The 17,940-nt window shown below is 37.1% G+C and overlaps 1 protein-coding gene across 27 annotated transcripts in view; it reads right to left on the minus strand.

Annotated features, from left to right (window-relative positions):
* PLEKHA5 (pleckstrin homology domain containing A5) overlaps positions 1-17,940 on the minus strand; it is a 168,130-nt gene that overhangs the window by 77,676 nt on the left and 72,514 nt on the right. Inside the window, exon 1 of one of the 27 annotated variants that reach the window (XM_052669665.1) lies at positions 12,698-12,816. The exons of the other annotated variants lie outside the window; for them this stretch is intronic. Coding sequence (XP_052525625.1) covers positions 12,698-12,717 — 20 coding nt within the window. The 5' untranslated portion in view covers positions 12,718-12,816. Of the gene's footprint in view, positions 1-12,697; positions 12,817-17,940 lie in introns of those variants that run through there. 27 annotated transcript variants of the gene reach the window in all.

Here is a 17,940-nt window from a genome sequence, read left to right on the forward strand (position 1 = left end):
TGAAGCAACTTGCTGTGTGTCATTAATGTACATAAGATTTTTACATTTTAAGCCCTGAGCACAGTGTAAAATATACTATCTTGGTAACAGCACTGCAGTCAAAGAAAATCCTCAACTGTGTATTATTATAAAATATAATGACCAAAACATTATTTGCTGTTTGAGACAGCTTGAGAAAAAAAGGAGGCAGTTAGAAGGCACAACTATCTGTAAGTCTCAGATTTGATATTTGAAATCTTAGTGCTCCTTAAAGGATAACTAGTTGGGAAGCTTCCAAGAAGTAGTGTAACATAAGACCCTTCGAGTGAAAGCCTACATGCTGTTTTCTAACTTCAAATAAAATTTGGAATAGCATGGGTCAATAGGTGGCTTGCAGACAAGAAGTAGTACTGGATATTCCCATCCTGTTGAGGACTGACCACAGACATCCCAGCGACCAATGCTGCCCCCAAAAGCCCACTTGTCCCTTGCACCAAGGATGCTACAACCTCTCCTGAAGAGGCAGTGAAGGTAAAAGAAATAAAAGCTAACTTTTGGAGAGGGCAACAAGAAGTCACAGATAAGAGCTGTCCTAATACAACAAGCTAGTTCTCTTTGCTGCTAAAGATAGATTGGTCATATTAGACTGTATGAAGTTACCTAGTTTCATTAAGAAGAGTTGATTAGGAACTATTAATAGGTATTTACTTACAGACACATAAATGTTAAAGGTTTATGGAACTGGAAATGACCTGAACTTACAAGAGACATACAGGTTGTGTAACTGCATGATCACAACTATATCACAACACTTGGAGCAATTCAGCACCCCAAGTGCTGTCATTTGGAGACTGGAGAAAAGCCAGGATTCTCAGCCACCATCCACAAACCTACGCACAATTTTAAGTAACAATTCTTCGCAAATGATTTTATACAGTTATCAAGACATCAAATGTTTTCATCAAAGATCACTAGGCAAGGGAATGATCTCTAATGCCTATCACTGAGCTCAGTTCTGCAAGCCTTGGCTTTCATGACTTATTATGTTGTAAGAAATACAAGTGAAATGCACTACCTCAGAAAGGTTGTTAGACAGAGAAGTATGAACTCAAAAATTAGCTTTGATTTATGGTTCCTTTTTATTTTATTATGAATTCCAGAGATACTTTGCAGGAGAAGCCTCTTTTAATAATAGTTCATGTTTTATAATAATTAAACACTGAAAAAAAAATCTCCTTAAATATTACATGAAAAAAATGCATGCAAATAAATTAAGCAGTTTTTATATAAGCAAACACTATCTCGTTTATGCAAAAAACAATCTTGCTGTCAAAAGTATTTCCAACTGAAATCTTACTTGGCTCTCATGCTTTCAAGAATTCAAGATGTCTCCAATGGATGTACATTGAAAAAAGGTCAAAGTTGCCCCAGAATGTCTTCACCTCTCAAGCACTGACAACCTTGACTATCCTGTCCAGCCTCCTTCCCACTTTTAGTTTAAATGGGAGTTCATTGAAGTTCAAAGATGCAGAAAAAATATAGAAAACTCTGTGTTTCACTGAGAGATAGTTGTGCATTTAATAACAGAAGCAATAAATCTACTAACAAAACTGATAAATCCCACATTCATTTACCCACTTCTAAGTTTTCAATGCGTTTGGAGCACTCTCTGGACAGGTGACAATCCCTTCTTGCAAAACCTAGTTATTTAGTAAATTCTTGTAATCTCCTTCTATTTAAGTTCTCTCGATATTCTTGATATAGTTCTATAATGATACTCCCCCCTCGATACACTATGCATCAGAATTCTGCTCATTTTAGTTTTCACCTTATTGTGGGGTTGTTTTCTTATAGTAAGGAACAAAAGAGTACACTGTGAATTTACAGTTTATGATCTTCTGCTTGACTGCTATTTTCAATATTTAGCACCTAAGCCCAACCTTCTTGCTCTCTTTCTCCTTCCTCTCCTTAGTTTTCTTCCAGATGATCTCTTAACTATGCGTGTAACTCCTTCCCCAGCTTTCCACTTTCTGTGCAACTATTCCATGCTTTCACTGTCACGTCTACTTCCTCTTTGCAGTTACTATCTTGAATAAGAAGTTGCTGATTACTGAAATAACCCTATTTATTGGATTTTATTGGATTCACATTCTCTCACAACTCAGACATCACTTTGCTTCCACTACTGGTCTCCTCAGCTGTTGATTATCTTCATTCAATACTGCTTGCTTCTTAAAAGACACTACTTGCTTAGTATTTTTTATGCCTGTATCATATAACCCCAAATCCTGCTTAGTCTCAAACTACTTACAGAAAGATATCCTTTAAAAAGCACTATTTGAAGTTACAGCACTATTCAATCGTTCCATTAAACTCCTGCTGTACAACTACAAAGAATCAAAGCTGCTTAATTTTATTGAGTTGTAAATGCAACACATACATACGTACACTTTTATTTTAGTAAATTAGTACTTTAGGATCAATGGCAGACTTTCAAAAGAGGCTTGGTGAAATTGCTTTGCTTTTCCTTGCAAATCTGAGTAAGTACATCAGTGATGACAATCTGATATGTGCTAGCAGTAGTACTTAAACATCTTATTTCTCTTGAAAGTTATCCCTTTCAGTCAATTTTATAGGTATATCTTCCCCTTACCCCATCTACTATTATTAATGATTTATTTATTTTAAAGATTATCTGAATCCCAGTGTAAATTTTCTATGAAGCAAATTCCATTTTTATTTTAGCCAGCATGGCTATGTAGGCATGTAACAACATAGCACTGTTTTCAGCTACACCAATTCCATGATATCTTGATCATCTTCTCAATGCCTTACGAGTCGACACACTTCCACAGTTAGATCTCTAGTAAACACCAATTTTTATTAAATATCACACGCTTCTGTTAATTACTCAGTAAAACTTAAAAGGAAACCATGCTTATCAAGCCCTTATATCAGAATATATTGGGAAAATACCTAGTTGTGACCTAATCTGCTGAGAGAAAAAGGGCTTGGCAAGCTTCCATAAAGTAAATGCATTATCAGCTAGGAAGCACTTAGAAATATTTAAGAGTCTGATAAAGGAAAGCAGCTGAAGTGTTGGTGTAGACACCCATTTTAATTGTGGTACTGCACTCAAGGCATCCCATATTTCAGACTTTCCCTCACAACAGATTCTGTTTTGCAAGAAGTAAAGACAGATGCTGAAACTTTATAAAAATATTCTTTTAGAAACAAACAGCCATCATTAACACTTCTACGACAGGTCTCCTCAAAGCCACTGCAAGTTTTTAAGAGTGTTTAATCTTGGTGGTCCACTGACACAGTATGTGCAAACGCGTGCACCAGACCCCAGAAGATAATTAAAGCTTGCAGTATGAGTGGGCCTGCAATCATCTCAGACAAGAGAGTATAAAGTCTACTAAAAACATTCATTGCCTATGATGCAGAGTTTAAGTCCATAGACAGACCATATGTGGAACCAAAGTGGAACCCTGACTGCAGTGGTTTTCATCTGCGAGGTCTGAGGGCACAGATCAGGCTCACACAGCTCTGGTACTGCTTTCTTTCTAAAAAGATTTGGTTTCAGGAGCTGATCATTAAAAAAAAAAAAAAAAAAAAAAACAGAAAGAGAAGGAAGACCAAAAAATCTATATTATTTCCTTAGACAAATAGTAGCAAGTTGTTTCAGAAAGCTTCAAAGGACAGAAATAAGATGCATTTGCTTGAAATCACAGCATAAACAGAAATTTAGATTTTCTCTGTACACGCACATACTTCAAAAGACTACACTGCCTTCTTGAAACTGTCACACGAAATGTTCATAAGTCTGCCTGCTCATCTTTCAGATGAAAGATCCTGAAAAAGGTGCAGCGTTTTCTGTTTCCAAGATACAAACAACATCGATCACGCTTGCGGAAAACCATGATTTAAATCAGAGGTGATCTGTAAAGAATGGACCAAGCTGCTGAGAGGTCACAATTCCTCTATTTCTCTGCTTTCAAGTCTATCATTCCCTATTATTCTTCATCTTACTACTTTAAAATACTTCTAAAAATTAGGCAAGCCTCAGCAGTTTAGCAAATATTACTTCACAGAAAAAAAAAGCCATTATAATATTAACCACAATAATACTGAAGGGTTCCTAAAAGTTTTAATTCCTCCCACAGATCAGCACAGCTCATTATCAGGGGCAGAATGTCCTATGGGGACAGTGTCTGTGCTTCTATAACACATTTAACTTTGATGATCAGACAGATAGGTCTAATTGTTGGTGTTAAGAACACAGAATAACAGAATGGTTCAGGTTGAGAGGGACCTCTGTAGATCATCTAGCCTCTTTGCTCAACCCATTTGCAATTAGTGAAAAGAATCCTTTGCAGCACTGAATCTGTCTCCATGCTGTTTAATGATACTATTTTACAGTATGAATTGCTTGCCTGTGATCAAAAAGCAATAACGTCCATAGATTTAAGTAACAAGAAAAATGACTTGAGAAACATTCCACGGAAACGGGCAAAGCCAAATTATGGCTGGGAGCTGGAGATCAGCACCTCCCTCAACAACCAGGAAGAAACGGAAAAGTGGGAGTGTGTAGAGATGGTGGTCTAACAGAAATTGTACAAAGCCAAGAAGGAGGAAATTAATTACCTTCATTTTCAAAATGCACCAAGTCTTCCATCAAAACTAGTTCTAGTTTGCTTTTTCTTGATGAGTTACTCTATGTATCAGCACAAGAAGAAATCCAGATAAGTGAATATTTTCCTACTAGTCCAGAATACAGGAAAAGTTCTTCCTGCAGTATTTAAGAAGTCCACAGTTTTTAATGTCATTCACGCATCTTCCCATACTCAATCTCAGAAATGCAAAGCTGGTTTTTAAAAAAAAGACACTAAGAAAGAAAAAACAAAGATACTCCCAAATAAGATTTTTCATATTAAAAATTGCTATGGTACAATCCAGTTATTTTAGAACCAGATTACTACAAAGAAAAAAAAAAAAAGTAAGCCAACCTGAACACAAGATTAAGTACTGTTGTCTTCGTGTAGTGTTTTAGATGCTTTTCCCCACCTTGCTGCTGAGATTCTTGTAAGACAAATAAACATCATCACTTCCACAATTTCTGAAGCAGCAACAATTTGTGACAACTTCAGCAGCACTATTATTATTATTATAAATAACACACTATTACTTATATGTATATAATTACTTATATAATGTGTTATAAGTAACACATTATAAACAGCACTATATTATTATTATAAATAATAATAAATATTATTTATTGCTAGATAAGGAAATGGGATAGAAGAAGGGTGACTATATACATACTGCTGTAGATGAAAAAAATAGCATTAAAAAAAAAGGAAAAATGCTCAGTAAGGACAAAAAGGAAATGAATTATTATGTTCTTTCAGGAAATGGCTTCATTACATGGAACAAATGATTTACTGCTTAGAATTTCTTATGTGTTTCAACACATCTGGTCATGTACTACGAAAAGAGTCTGCATCCACTTCCCAGTGCTTAAACACAGGCTGTTAATCACTTTGATACCTGTATGCCTTATATAATCAAACTACTGGCTCTAAAAACTTAGAAAATTTCACTTGAGGAAAGTTTTTCTTGGCTGTCTCCCCTTGTATTTTCACATCTTCAGTTTCAGTACTGACACAGACTGTTCCGCACTATTCATTTCCTTCATAAATGCAAGGGAATTACTACATCTCATTTGCTTTGATTGCCATGCAGAAAACACACATAGTAAAAAGATATTACAATTCGGTGTCTTAATTTCCAACCTCCACAATTATGTTTTTATCTCACCACACAATTGAAATAACACATTTTTTATTAATAACTACCAGTGACCCAGAAACACAGTCCTTCAAAGAATGACATACTGAGATATCTCTATTCTAATTGTTGGTTAACTGCAGCAATAGAAAAAAACTGTAGGATAAATGTTACCTTTTGAGCAGATATGATGCCACTGATGACTCTGCCATCACTTTCTTACAGTAAGTTCATACTTCGTCAGGAACTAGAAGCTGGAAGTCATTTTTTTTCACAGATGGTTTAATTTAAACTGTTGAGGGACTCTAAGCTTCTGGAATTATGGCATGCTGTTCAAAGTCTATACACAAGTCATCTTCAGCCAGCTCTGGTAGGCTGCACTCCCACATACTGAGTAGTAAAACGCTGAATAGCATCAGTGATGACTTCTCAAGTCATAATCCCAAGAGCTAAAACTTTCTGATGTGAAGTGCACACAGCTGCCACAGACCATGGAAATTAATGAGGACTGCTACAAAAGTAATGCTTCCTGTTTTGTTACGCTGGCCCAGAACAGCAGAAGGGGATGTAGTTGAACTGTGGTAGAGGATGAACCTTCCCACCAATATTCCATTACATTTTGTTGTTGTGTTACAGATGTCAGCAGAGAGGCACTGTGACAAACTAACATTGACATGGAAATGTATATGAAGCAAAGGTGTGTCACTGAATTCCTCCGTGCAGAAAATGGCACCCACTGACATTCACTGATGCTTGCTGAATGTTTCTGGAAACCAAACTGCACTTGTGAGCACAGTGTGGCAGTGGATGGTGTGTTTCGGTAGTGATGGCAGGAATGTTTAAGGCAAGCCACGTTCTAGATGGTTATGCACAATTGTTACAGCACAAAATGAAGAGCGTCTCCATTAGCTCAACTGCATGAATTGGCAGAATACAACCAGGAAACTGTCTGTAGAGATGAATATCAGCTTCAGTGCACTGAAAATGATCAAGGCAATGTTGGAAGATCACAGTTTGCACCTGGTGAGATCCATGAATGCTCACACAGGGACATAAAGAACACTGTATGCAAGTTTGTCAGGACCTATTGAACCAATACAAGGCTGAAGGTGACAGTTTCCTAGATCGTGTCACTACTGGTGACAAGATGTGGTGTCATCAGTACAAGCCAGGGTCAAAACTTCATGGAGTGGTGACGTGCATTCCTCATTGAATAAAAAGTTCAAGATGTGGCTGTCAGCAGGTAAAGTGCCTGCCAGGCAAAAGGACTGCTTTTATTACAGGAAAAGGGCAATCCCTCTGGATTTCCTGAAGCCTGGACAAACCATAAACTCTGACTGCAATGTCAAGGCACTGATTAAGCAGAAGGCTCAAACTTCCAGAGTCAGGTCAGAAAATAAGACAACTTTCTCTTGTAACATTACTAAATCAGACTCCATGCCAGCTTGAAGAACGTGGAGCACATTGCCAATTTTAGTGGGATTGTTCTACCACACCCACCATATAGTCCATTCCATGGACTATTCTATAGTGCCTTTTGACTTCTATCTGTTTGGGCTAACAAAAGCTGGACTAAAAGCTACACCTGCAGCTCTTCTGCTATCATCAGTGCTCAAAAAGTCACACCACTGAAAATGAATCATTTTTCACTGTGCTAACTTTCCAGTGGGCACCCAGCATGGGGTGCAGCAAGGAAGATGGAATTGTGCTTCTGACAACAGCTGACACATGCATTAGCTTAGCTACATACCAAGCTGGCAACAGTGATGTTTTAACATTAGAGCAATTCATCTGTTGCAGTTCTGACCTTGTAACAATCACAATGAAAAACATTCTAGCAAAGACTCTCCTTTCAAGAAGAAACTCTACCTAACAAGGCAAATCAGTTCATTTCAACGTGGCACGACTGATGTCGGGGACAAATGGACAATGGCTGGCATAGATTACACTCAGTGGCAAAATAAGGGAATTTTAAATTGACAAAGTCCATTATCATCCTCCATACTGATGAGAACACTTTCCTTCTATTAACTTCAGAACTTGTTCTAGTTTTTTCTATGCTGAAGCTGGCTTTAGAATGAATTTTAAAAGACTGTGTATACCATACTCAAGAAAATAAATTAACTGCAATTTACCATATGGAGTATTACTCATTTCTCCTTTTACCACTAGAAAACATGAACATAAGGAAGAGATTTGCGAGGCAGTGATCTTTCATGAGAAAACCAGAAGTGAAAACTCTTTGCCACAATTTTTTCTTTCCAGATTACACGTCAGAAAAAGCAGATTTTAGGCTACACTTCAAGACTGTAAAACAGAGTATCTGTAAAGAATAATGTTTTTACAGTATCTCTCACCTTATACAATGTTTCCAGAATCAGCAACTTCAGAGGTATTTCAGATCTATAATTTATGCTATGTGGAGTTTTTACAGTTCTCCAGCTACTCAACACATTTCTACATGTTATGTGCCTTCTGACATAAAATTGTTTCAGAATGTTTTTCATCTAGTATAAAAAGTCTTAGCATTCTTTATGGAAATCCAGCTCTGGAGGGCATTGCCTTCTGTCCTTGATATCAAATGATTTCTGTTTCTGCTTAAAATGTATTTATAGCCTTTGAGTTTACAGTCACACAACATTATCACTTAGAGAAGAAAGCCTAAACGTTGAACTGAAAAGACCTCTTAGATGCAGAGAAGAGCATTGTTCACTTGTTTGCTTGTTTCCAATTCAGACTCCTGCTGAGTCCAACAAAGACTCAGGCACAGAGCAGATCTCAGAAAGGTAGTGCAGAACAGCTCTAACTCCTCGTCATTTTGTTGTGTGCGTCTGTTCTGCTCAACCTGATGAATGACTGAAAAAGGCTTCTGTCTGGAGCTGTATGTGCATTACAGTTACAACTTAATGGTGGACTGAAAAATAATAATTAAAAAGTCCTGTGAAGTCATGGCTTTCAACAATCCTTCTGTATAATGTTTAGAACTGAGCGTTCAGTAAGAAATGAGAGATCACAAAATGACACCAGTATTAAAAGACAGCATCTACTATTTATGAGTACTATTAATTCTCTTCTATTTCATTTGAATCTCATAAAGCAGAGGTGAAGATCGTTAACAGTGGAAGAGGTGAAGAGTGTGGGATTTAACAGCATTTCTTGTTTTGTGTGAAAAAATGGGCGTAAGAGTAAGTCATCATAATGAAAACAAAACAGGACTTGACTAACTCTTCCAAGAGAGGACAAATGTGGAGAGCTTGGCTGTACTATTGACTACAGCTGGAAAGTTTCCAGATATCTGCTGTCTGCAGTGTGTGATAGCACCCAATTTGCTTATGTTCCCTGCCAACCCAGTGAAAGGAGTTTGAAAATGATGTCAGGCTACCAAGAGTCAGCAAAAAAGCTTGTTGTGGTCATCTCTCTTCATATTCCTTTCCCCTCAGTAGGCCCTGAGGGCTACATGCGCCCTGTGGCCTCTACTACCCAAACAGCCCTGCATAAGCAATGGAAACGAAAAATTCCTCCCTTTTAGTACTACGCATTGAAGTGTAATTTTGTGCTAGAACTGTAGCACGTGAAATGGAGTGCTTTCATTTTATTTCTTCAAAACCATATGGGCAGCTTATAGAGCTGTCTGAGTATTTAAGACAGTTGTGTTCCTAACTTTCTTGTAAACAGACCTTTGTAGGCACCAGGATGGCGGCAGGACTCGTAAAACATTAGGAACTCCAAAATAACAGAAACAAAAATTTTAAGAAAGGAACTTTCAGACCATTCAATATGGCTTTATTTTTATTATCTTATAATACAAACATGCTACTTTACAAAAGGTTAATGGAGTCGACACTATCAGACTTTCTAAATGAGTTTAAACCTTGTATTTCCTAGGCCACTGCCAAGCTTTCTACTAAAAGCAGAATATTAGCCATGACAGTGGGGACAACTGAAGTAAAAATATCCCAATTAGAAAATCCAACGTACTTTATGCATTTTAAAAGAGCAGGAAATGCACAAGCCAAAATGTACATTGGCAGATCTACTGTAGATAAAACTTATTTTCTCCTTCAGTTGGACACTTCCAACCATGTCAATGATTGGTACTGTCACATAACTAAGTTTTTAATTATTTAATGCTCAGTTTGTGCTCAGATGTCAGATGCCTTAATATGTATTTTACATAAGCACATATAGTCGTCATAAAATGAGTGTTCTCAGTACTTGGGAAAAAAAAAGAAGAACATTACAGTACAGAAAAAGAATGCCTGAAGATCAACATATGAGGAAAATCAAGAAAGACATTAAGACTATGATATAAAATTATCAGCTTTGCCAAGAACAAGTGCAAACAAGTAGTAATGTTTGCCATAAATGTTCCTACTTCTTCTCATTAGGCAGAAGGTATTTTGAGGTAATGAACATGTTCACTGATCACTGCTCTAAACTATTTTACTGCTCATGAGCATTAAACTCAAAAGTTCTTGTAAATTTTTGGCAGTATGATAGCTTTCACTTTTTTCCTGAATGAAATTTGTTTCTTAATCCAGGTAAGGAAAAAACAGATTACACAACGTTCACAGCTCATGCTCTTTTAGAGATCCTAACATTTAGATAAAATAGCTGTTTCAATGGTAGAAGAAACATATTTAATTACCTCCACACACACAAAGAAACAAAACCACACACCCACAAAACACCAAAACTAAAAAACAAACCAACAGCAGAAGCCTACAAAGACAGATAGAACCAGCTCAATTCAGAAGCAAAGCCAAAAGCGTCTTTCCATCACTAGAGTAAGTGATGCGTGCCATAAAACACACAAATACATTCCTCTTTTAGCTTTAGGTAGCCACACATTTTAGCAAGATAAACTTGCTCATATTTAAACTTTATTCTCTCCTTTAACAAATAGCAACAAAATGAATTCTTCAAGAAAATGAAAAAGTTGTGAGCAAAATTGTTACTCGTAGAGGTAGGAAGAAGTAACTGGAAGATTCCAGAGATCACCACAGCAACTCAGTCTAACTGTGGCACTGTTCAGTTAACCAACAAAACCATGGAGTTTTATATAAAGTATACTGTGATGACTCTAACTGATATAATAAGCATCTTTAGACCTATATTTAAGAAATGCCTCTTTCTTCCACTCCCTTTTTCCTTCCCCCTGGAAAGAATTCAAGTTATCCTTAATCATTTAAGAGTGCAGCTGCATACCTTCGGTAAAGAAAAGTGGAAAATTAGAAGTTTATATTCAATCTGAAATTCTAGCCAATAGAATGAGAAAATAGTCATGCATGTCATTCACTCACATGGCTGCTAATCTAGAAATCTACAAACTAATTTTTAGGTACAACATCTGTACCCTTTTCCTTTTTATTATAGAGCATTCAATAGAGTTTACAAGTATCAAAAAGCACAGCATACTTAAAACATTTTGAAGTCAGAAGCTCCAACATAACTGTCTATAAAGACCTATTTCAACTAACCCCAAATTACACTAAACAAACAGCTATAAAGTTGGTAATAAAAATTCACTCAGCTTTAAAAAACCTAAGTAGGTACCATAAACACATCATTAAAATAAACACTGAAATTATTTTGAAGATTGTAACAAAGGTATATTTGTGTCAATATACTTCAGAAACCATTTTCCACTACTCATTGCTTTAAGTTCTGCCTTGAAAACCATCCACAAGAAGCTACAAGGAAACTTCTATGTGATTTGGCTTATTATCATTAACATAAATCATATATATATATTAATTCTGTATCTGAAATATTATACTATCACCCTATAATATCACATAAATTATGTCAGTTGATGCATTAAAGAAATTATCCTGAGTTTCTGATAGCTAGCATATACATCCGTGGAGCTACCTGAGGCTCTGATTCAGATGATCTAAATCCAATCTGGAAATGATTTCCTGCTAGAAATCAATACCTAACTTTTACCAAGATGAGTTCCACTACTCCCAAAATCTCCAAACAAATGAATAAAACATTTTTTTGCATTTATTCATCCACTGAAACCAAAGTGACACAGCAAAACCTTAGCTCTCATTTTGTGTAGATAGAGGTGCTGTCATTATCTAGCTTTAACACGTTAAAGGAGAAACCCTTTCAAAAACTGGAATCTGCCAAGAATTCTAAATTAAACACTGCTGCACTTTTATAATGAGACTTTTAAGAGCCAGGGAGAAGAAAAGATTTTATATTTCTTGGGCAGTGCTAAAACATTTACCAAGAAGTGGGAACCAGAGTGTATTTCAGTTATTTAAAACTTAAGCTGCAAATGGACACAGTTCTGAGGGCTTTTTCTTTTGGTAGTTTGTTTTTTTTTTCCCCCTGAATTTATAGGCTGACAGGTTTTGCAGCTCAGTATATGATATTCATACAGAAATAAACATTCACCCTGGCAGACGATATGCATACAGACACATACATTCACTGGAAGCGCATCTGTTTTTCCACTTGTTGTCCTCCACACACACATACACAATCCCCAAAATAACATCTGTAAGATGGTCAACTACTATCATTGCCTTATAAGCTATAGGCTAAAATAAGGTAACTTAAAAGCGCCTGTTTTGATTGTACTTCCACTTAGTGTTGCTTGCTGATTAAGAAAGCTTAAATTCCTGCTACATTCAATCTCTTAAACACGATCCAATAGATGAGCAGAGTTGAATACAAATCTCAGAAGTTACACACAGAAAGTAATAAATCAACGAACAGTCAATTACTACTTAATATTAGGCTTGCATTTAAAATCTTAACTTTGAATGCTAAAAATGCTGCTTATCACTTTGACTATGATGTGAATTATTAAATGCTGGATTTGAACTTTTTTTTTTCCAAATAAGAAGGAAATGCTTTATGTCTAAAAAACAGTTAAAACGTATGTCGAAAAATAAGAATTACTCACCAGTCTCCGGGGAAATTCATTCCTTACCAAAAGCCTGACACACAAACAACAAAATACACACCAAGACGTGAGGTACAGCCCTTTCCTCTCTAAAGCTGCTCCCCAATGAGCACTGCACAACCCCGACCCAGAGAAAAAGCAACTCAGCTGTCAGGACTGCTAGCCTCCAGAGAAAGCTGATACTGCGGTGATGTCACATACTTCTGATGTGTTGCTGCAGCTCCAAGTTATCAACTCCCTTTTGCCAATAAAATCTCTGCTTCGAAATGATGGAAGACAAAACATATTTAACAAGAGGATTAAATTTCAACAGGAGCTAACAGTAAAGATTTTTAAGAGCGTGTCACGAGTTATACAAAATGTTACAGAGAGAGGAAGTGAAAAAGAACAGATGTTGGCAGCATTGTATAAACACATTCTTCTAATTTACCTACAACTCGCAAAGCCTTGATTTGTTGCAGTCATATTCATAAACCAGAGGAATGATCTGGAGGGAAGACTAGCACAAGGCACCACAACGTGGCACAACCCTCTGCAGGGCTCCAGCTAAGATAGCTAAGAACACCCCAACTCTGCTTTGCAGCCCGCAGCAAGGCCACTTGTCCCACTCTCCTGACCTCCTCCTGCCCCAGCTCCTGCTCCTCCATCTTTTCCACTTGCACTTTTTCCACTTCCACTTCCACTGGGGCTTCACCCCAGTCAAATGGAGTACCTGGGAGGTAGTCCCATGATCCTCAGAAAGCACTTGCCCAATTCCACTGGGAAACAAAGGGTATGAAACCAGCTGAAAGATCAACAGAAAGCAATCTTGTATGCTAGGGTCAGGAACTTGGATACCAGAATGGATGTTTCCAAACTATTGAGACTGTGATGCCATATACGCTGTGAGGAACATCATGGAAAGGAAAAGACCAACTGACACAAAGGTAGACAAGGATACGGACAGAAATCCCTCATACAAAAATAAAAATTAACAAAGACTATCTTCCTGAATAGCTTCAAATTAATGTCAAATTTTTAAATATGGCAGCCTTAGATTTTAAGCAGCCCTGAAGTAGCAATATCTAATTTATGCTTGGCTAGGAATCAGCAGGGGTGTTGTGCAGCTAAGTACTGCCTTTAGCCAGCCAGACTGAGGGCAGCACAGGCAAACAAAAAAGTACAAAAGAGGCCTGAAATTATTTGACATTGTAATAAGTATAACTATCTGTGACCTATGAAGATGTGAACCCTCTATTACAAAAGATTCCAAATTCAGCAAGACAAATAACCAATTCAAAACAAAACAAAACAACACGATATGATTAAGATGAGGAGATCTAAGGAAAGCATGGAAAAACAGACCAAAAAGAAAATGCAGGCCTCTAAAATGGAGAAGTTTGAATCAGACAAAATGAAAATGAAGAACTTGAATCAGACAATAAAACCCCTCCTTGTACAGAGGAAAAGAATAAAAAATAAAAAAATAAATGGAACTGTTATGCAATTAGGGGTTCAAAGAAGAGTTAGCCAAGATGGAATCAAAAAACTGACTGATATTCTACCCTATTTTTTCACTATGAACACTGTCAAACATGGGAGCAGGGAGGCAGATAAACTAAAGGAAATAATGCATGTAAGCAGACTGCCACCGAGGCAGGGATGAAGTTGGTGAAGAGTGGAAGTCAAGTGCAAAACCAGGAACCGACTGATGCACAGAAGATTACTGTCTGAACGCAGTCATGCTCAGGGAACTAACTTAAAATTAACATTTTCATTAGTAACTTCAAAAAGGCACATGAAGTCTGCTGGTGACAAAGCCAGGAGCATCATAAGACATACTGAGTGACATTTGATCAAATATGAAAAGTGGATGTGCAAGGAAAAATGAATAACCAAAACCAAGGAGCAATTACAGTGACCAAAATTCAGGGGCAGAAAAGTAAGGTGATATCCTGAACTGACAAAGTATACTGCAAAACAGACAAGAGGAGACAATTACTGAGAACAGCATCCAGTGTGCTTATAGCTGTTTCTAACCCAACATGTATTCTTGTGACTTGTGTTTACTTCTGTGATATAACATGTGGAAGTCTGCACTTCCACTAACTTTTCTTTTTCCCCTTTTCTAATGGATCCACATAAAAAAGGCTGAAAGACAAAAGAATCGAAGTATGATAAAGGAATGCATCTGTGATAATTAATTATATCTGTTACTTTAAACTGGAACAAAAAAAAAAAAAAAAAAAGCCAAAAAACTCATACACAGTATGAGTATACACTCTTGGGAGAAGATTACAGGGATATGCTTCATCTGACCTAGCATCATAAGGTAAGCCAAGACTACCCTATATAAAGAGCATTCAAAGCTGAACAAACAAACACTGGGAAAATTAAATAATGCTTGAAGCCAGAGCAAATAGATACAACTTGTCCAAGACATATAAGTTGTAAATAAAAACTTTTACAACTCAGTTGTTCTCAATAATGATATCGTATAACTTTTCTATGACAGAAAGATTAGCTTCAAAATCTGCAAGTGCTTACCTTTAAAGCAAGTGATCTATTTTGAAAAAATCTCCCATCACACAAAATTCACTAGTTCAAAACCCTATTTCCAGAAACGTGCAGAATATGAGATTTGAAGACAAAACTAAATTCCAGAAATCTACTGACCATCAGTCACATGTTAAATGGTCAGTACTGCAGATTATGTTTCCCTCTTTCACTTGTATGTTTCCTTTAAAAAAACCTGATCCTCTGCTTGAAATTAACTTGGCAACTCTTCCTCCTTTTTGCTAGAATATGATAAGCTTCATAGAAACAATTAATCCCTTGTTAGTTTCAAGACATTAATGCTTTCCTTTGTAATAACTGTGCTATTTCCAGAAGAATCTAAGTTTCATTAATAGCCCCCAGCCTTGATTTCAGAGCGAGATTTGATTAAGTAATAGCACATGATGTTTGGAGATGAAGACAAGCAGGTCCATAGCAGCTGAAAGAGAGAACTACCAGGTTAGTCCTACTGATAAATGGTACCTTACCACCAAGTGCTGGTTTTCAATTTGATAAAAACTTAGTATTGAATTATAACAGCTTTCTACTATTTTCCAGTCTTCTGCAGTTCTGAACAGTTGCAGTAAACCATCTTGACATATTCAAGAGAAAAAATATTTTATTCTCCTGTCAGACCAATACAAAGACAAAATAACAAAAACAGGTTCAAAGAGAAGAAGAAAAGTAAAGCTGCTCTGAACACATACATACAAATGACATCATGGCAACTTTACCTGTATTTTCCACAGGATTTAGGGAACGTACTTCGGATGAATGTAATGAGCTATCCTGAGACTGTCCATAAGACAAGGGCTATATTATATAAAATCCTTAAGTGAAAAATATATTTCATATGAATAAGATTTTAAAAACAAAAGAAAAACAAACAAAAAACTCAAAAAAACCCAACTTGGACAATCACAGAATCACAGAACGGCCAAGGTTGGAAGAGACATCAAGGATCATGAATCTCCCCTCCCTCAATTAAAAACCATTTCCCCTCGTCCTGCAAAATCCCAACTTCAATTTCATATTTAGAACTAAATTCAAATCAAACCAGGTTGCAGAAGCCCGTGTCCAGCTGAGTTTCAAAAGTATGACTGATGACTCCATAGCCTCTCTGTGCTTAACAACTGTGTTTTAACTGTTTAGAATGTACATCATTGCAATTCATCACTGCCACTCATCCGTTCTTTGCTTCTGCTCCTTTAGGTGGAGAAGGACTGGAATTATGTCCCTGCCTTCTCTTCTTCAGGCTAAATAAACATATAGCTTGCTTCTTCTAGCACATCATGTTCTGGCCCCAAAACCAGCTTTGCTTCTGCTGCACTCATGATGGAACCAAAACCGGACACTTTTTCAGAGACATCCTCAAAAATGATGACTTGAGCTGCTTTAGCCAGAATGGTGATTATTATCAACATGTGATTATCCTTCATCACAACAGCGTAATATTGACTCACAGCCTCTACTCACCATGAGGACGCCAGGCCATTTTCTGGTATGCTGCCCTTCATCTGCACATTTGCCTAGGCTGAACTCCAGTACGTTCCCAATTGCTCATTCCCTCCAGTTGCGGAGGTCTCTCTGTGGCCACATTGCCCTCTGGCACACTACACACTCCTCCTAAGGCTGGTGTTATCCAGGAACTCACTGAGGAGGCACAATTTAAGTCCCAATATCAACCCCAAGGAACAATTCCTGTAACAGTCACCTGTTTAAAACTCCAGTGCTACTCCGTAAGCCCAGAGATATAATTAGTTTTTCAACTAATTATGTCCATTTGTCTAATCCATAATCCCTCATTTGGCTGTAAGTATAGCATCATATGAGCCTACACCCAAAGGTGAATGAAATACACTGGTTTCCTTCACTTGAAGAGTCATCTGAAAAAGCAGGTTGGCCAAGCATGAGTTGTCCCTTGACAAATCCATGCTAGCTGTTTCTGTTTCCTTTTCAATTATTCAGAAAAGTAGAAATAGCTTCAATGAGAAGTTGCGTAGTATTTCCAGGATCGGAGTCGAAGCTGATCAGCCTTTAGTTCCCTACATCCTCTTCATGCTTCTCCTTTGAAAAGAACTATGATTGCCTTTTTCCAGTCATCAGATTTATCCACCAAATCCCAAGACCTTTAATAGCGGATAAAACCCAGTCTCACAAGAACATCTGCCAGCTCACCGAGCACCTCGAATGCATGCTGTCTGGTTCCAGGCACTTGCATGCGTAACTCACCAAAGGAGCAGTGAGGTATCCATTTCCCTGTAAACCACAGGCTGTTCCTGTTCATCAGACCACAAAATTCTTTCAAAAAGGAGAGATTGTCATGATGCCCCTTTAAAATAAAACAGAAGTCTCTCCTATTGACTGGAAGAAATTCTTAAGGAAGACAACTTTTATAATTTCTGAGTAACAGACAACATAGATTACATTGCGAGGATGCTAATCAAGTGTAGACAACATGCATGAGAACTATTAATTATTTTTAGATGACAGTTAAGCTCTGCTGAATAAGAGGCTCCAAATGTCTGGTTGATCATAGCAACACAGTCTCTATTTAAATGCTGGGCTTTAATAAAGTGCAGTATTTGTTTTGTCATTACATGTGTTTCATATAAGCAGAAAAATATTGCTTAGATTACAGCACTCTCAGAATAAAATGCTGCTGAATTGATATTGTTTGTTTGTTTGGTTTTTAATGCTTACATCCC

This window comes from Tympanuchus pallidicinctus, unplaced genomic scaffold (genome assembly GCF_026119805.1).
Source record: "Tympanuchus pallidicinctus isolate F22 unplaced genomic scaffold, pur_lepc_1.0 scaffold8, whole genome shotgun sequence".
Taxonomy (NCBI): Eukaryota; Metazoa; Chordata; class Aves; order Galliformes; family Phasianidae; genus Tympanuchus; species Tympanuchus pallidicinctus.